The sequence below is a fragment of the Lampetra fluviatilis genome, unplaced genomic scaffold, assembly GCF_964198595.1.
Source record: "Lampetra fluviatilis unplaced genomic scaffold, kcLamFluv1.1 SCAFFOLD_918, whole genome shotgun sequence".
Taxonomy (NCBI): Eukaryota; Metazoa; Chordata; class Hyperoartia; order Petromyzontiformes; family Petromyzontidae; genus Lampetra; species Lampetra fluviatilis.
The window spans coordinates 32,501-36,169 of record NW_027621380.1 but is presented as its reverse complement, the minus strand read 5'-3'; the positions used below and the strand labels follow the sequence as shown (position 1 = coordinate 36,169).

The window sequence follows — 3,669 nt, the reverse complement described above, 5'->3', positions numbered from 1 at the left end:
CATGTGTCACAGCGTGTCAGTGTGTACGTGCCAGTGTGTACCGTGTGTACATGAGTGTGTGTCACAGCGTGCCAGTGTTCACCGTGTGTACATGTGTGTGTGTACGTGTGTGAGCGTGCCAGTGTGTGAGTGTGTGTGAGTGAGTGTGTGAGTGTGAGTGTGTGTGAGTGTGTGTGTGTACATGTGAGTGTGAGCGTGCCAGTGTGTGTGTGTACCGTGTGTCCATGAGTGTGAGTGAGTGAGTGAGTGTACATGAATGTACGTGTGTGAGCGTGCCAGTGTTCACCGTGTGTACATGTGTCACAGCGTGCCAGTGTTCACCGTGTGTACATGTGTCACAGCGTGCCAGTGTTCACCGTGTGTACATGTGTCACAGCGTGCCAGTGTTCACCGTGTGTACGTGTCACAGCGTGCCAGTGTGTGTGTGTGTGAGTGTGTGAGTGTGAGTGAGTGAGTGTACATGAGTGTACGTGTGTGAGAGTGAGTGTACATGAGTGTACGTGTGTGAGCGTGCCAGTGTTCACCGTGTGTACATGTGTCACAGCGTGCCAGTGTTCACCGTGTGTACATGTGTGTGTGTGTACATGTGTGTGTGTACGTGTGTGTGTGTGCCAGTGAGTGAGTGTGTGAGTGTGAGTGTGTGTGAGTGAGTGAGTGTGAGTGTGTGAGTGTGTGTGTGCGTGTGTACATGTGTCACAGCGTGCCAGTGTTCACCGTGTGTACATGTGTCACAGCGTGCCAGTGTTCACCGTGTGTACGTGTGTCACAGCGTGCCAGTGTTCACCGTGTGTACATGTGTCACAGCGTGCCAGTGTTCACCGTGTGTACGTGTGTCACAGCGTGCCAGTGTTCACCGTGCGGAGGAGCGCCGGGTGGCAGCAGCTCTGCCGCAGCCTCAGCAGCAGCGTCAGGATGTGGATGACCCCTGACCCCTGACCCCCATCCACCGATTTCCCACAATCCCCCGGGAACTGGGATGCCACTAAGGAGGGCGGCCGGGGGAGAAAGGGGTCATCACACCATCACCATCATCACCATCACATCATCATCGTCATCTACATCATCATCACCATCACATCATCATCGTCATCTACATCATCATCACCATCACATCATCATCATCATCACCATCACATCATCATCGTCATCATCATCACCATCACATCATCATCATCTACATCATCATCATCGTCATCTACATCATCATCGTCATCTACATCATCATCGTCATCTACATCATCATCGTCATCATCATCACCATCACATCATCATCTACATCATCATCATCATCATCACCATCACATCACCATCTTCACCATCACCATCATCACCATCATCATCATCATCATCACCATCACATCACCATCACATCACCATATCATCATCATCATCATCACCATCACATCACCATCACATCACCATCATCATCATCACCATCATCACCACCACCACCATCATCATCATCACCATCACCACCATCATCATCATCATCACCATCATCACCATCATCATCACCATCATCATCATCACCATCACCTCCACCACCACCACCTCCACTCACCACCTCCACCACCACCACCTCCACCACCACCACCACCTCCACCACCACCACCTCCACCACCACCACCTCCACCACCACCTCCACTCACCACATCCACCACCACCATCACCATCACCACCTCCACCACCACCACCACCACCTCCACTCACCACCTCCACCACCACCACCACCACCTCCACTCACCACCTCCACCACCACCTCCACCACCACCTCCACTCACCACATCCACCACCACCATCACCATCACCACCTCCACCACCACCACCACCACCTCCACTCACCACCTCCACCACCACCACCACCACCTCCACTCACCACCTCCACCACCACCACCTCCACCACCACCTCCACTCACCACATCCACCACCACCATCACCATCACCACCTCCACCACCACCACCACCACCTCCACTCACCACCTCCACCTCCACCACCACCACCACCACCTCCACTCACCACCTCCACCACCACCACCACCACCACCACCACCATCACCACCACCACCTCCACTCACCACATCCACCACCACCATCACCATCACCACCTCCACCACCACCACCACCTCCACTCACCACATCCACCACCACCACCACCACCACCATCACCATCACCACTCACCACCTCCACTCACCACATCCACCACCACCACCACCATCACCACCATCACCTCCACTCACCACCTCCACCACCACCATCACCACCACCATCACCACCACCACCACCACCACCACCATCACCACCACCACCATCACCACCACCACCACCATCACCACCACCATCACCATCACCACCTCCACCACCACCTCCACCACCACCACCACCACCACCACCATCACCACCACCACCTCCACTCACCACATCCACCACCACCATCACCATCACCACCTCCACCACCACCACCACCTCCACTCACCACATCCACCACCACCACCACCACCACCATCACCATCACCACTCACCACCTCCACTCACCACATCCACCACCACCACCACCATCACCACCATCACCTCCACTCACCACCTCCACCACCACCATCACCACCACCATCACCATCACCACCACCACCATCACCACCACCATCACCATCACCACCTCCACCACCACCTCCACCACCACCACCACCACCTCCACTCACCATCTCCACCACCACCACCACCATCACCATCACCACCACCACCACCACCACCACCATCACCACCACCTCCACCACCATCACCACCACCTCCACCACCTCCACTCACCACCTCCACCACCACCACCACCACCACCTCCACCACCACCACCACCACCACCTCCACCACCACCACCACCACCACCTCCACCACCACCACCACCACCACGTCTCTCCAGGTAGGAGCGGAGGTGACGTTTGGAGCTCTGCAAGATGGCTCCGTAGACCTCCACCTCCTCCACTCACCATCACCACCAATCACCACCTCCACCACCACCTCCACCACCGCCACTCACCACGGCTGAAAGAGTCGTCCTTTGCCTTCGCTCCTCCACCACCACCTCCACCACCACCTCCACCACCACCTCCACCACCACCTCCACCTCCACCACCACCACCACCACCACCACGTCTCTCCAGGTATGAGCGGAGGTGACGTTTGGAGCTCTGCAAGATGGCTCCGTAGACCTCCATCTCCTCGGACGACAGCTCCAGACGGTGAACCACAACCTCCTTCCGCGGCAGCGATACCTGCCAGCGCCAATCGGCACACAACACCACGGCGGGTGTGGTGGTGGCGGTGGTGGTGTGGTGGTGGTGAGGTGGTGGTGGTGGTGTGGTTGTGGTGGTGTGGTTGTGGTGGTCTGGTGGTGGTGGTGGTGGTGGTGGTGATGTGGCTGTGGTGGTGGTGGTGGTGATGTGGTTGTGGTGGTGGTGGTGATGGCAGTGGTGGTGGTGATGTGGTTGTGGTGGTGGTGGTGGTGTGGTGGTGATGTGGCTGTGGTGGTGGTAGAGGTGATGATGGTGATGGTAGAGGTGATGGAGTTGGTGGTGGCGGTGGTGGAGTTGGTGGTGGTGGAGTTGGTGGTGGCGGTGGTGGAGTTGGTGGTGGCGGTGGTAGAGGTGGTGGAGTTGGTGGTGGCGGTGGTGGAGTTG

General features: G+C 57.1%; 1 protein-coding gene across 1 annotated transcript in view; it reads right to left on the bottom strand.

Annotated features, from left to right (window-relative positions):
- Window positions 1–833: 833 nt before the first annotated feature.
- LOC144955167 (transcription termination factor 2-like) overlaps window positions 834–3,669 on the bottom strand; it is a 3,794-nt gene continuing 958 nt past the window's right edge. The window contains exons 2-4 of the mRNA XM_078885484.1: window positions 3,141–3,264; window positions 3,030–3,074; window positions 834–982 (exon numbers count right to left, since the gene is read on the bottom strand). Of these exons, the coding sequence (XP_078741610.1) occupies window positions 834–982; window positions 3,030–3,074; window positions 3,141–3,207 (261 nt within the window). The 5' untranslated portion in view covers window positions 3,208–3,264. The remainder of the gene's footprint in view (window positions 983–3,029; window positions 3,075–3,140; window positions 3,265–3,669) is intronic.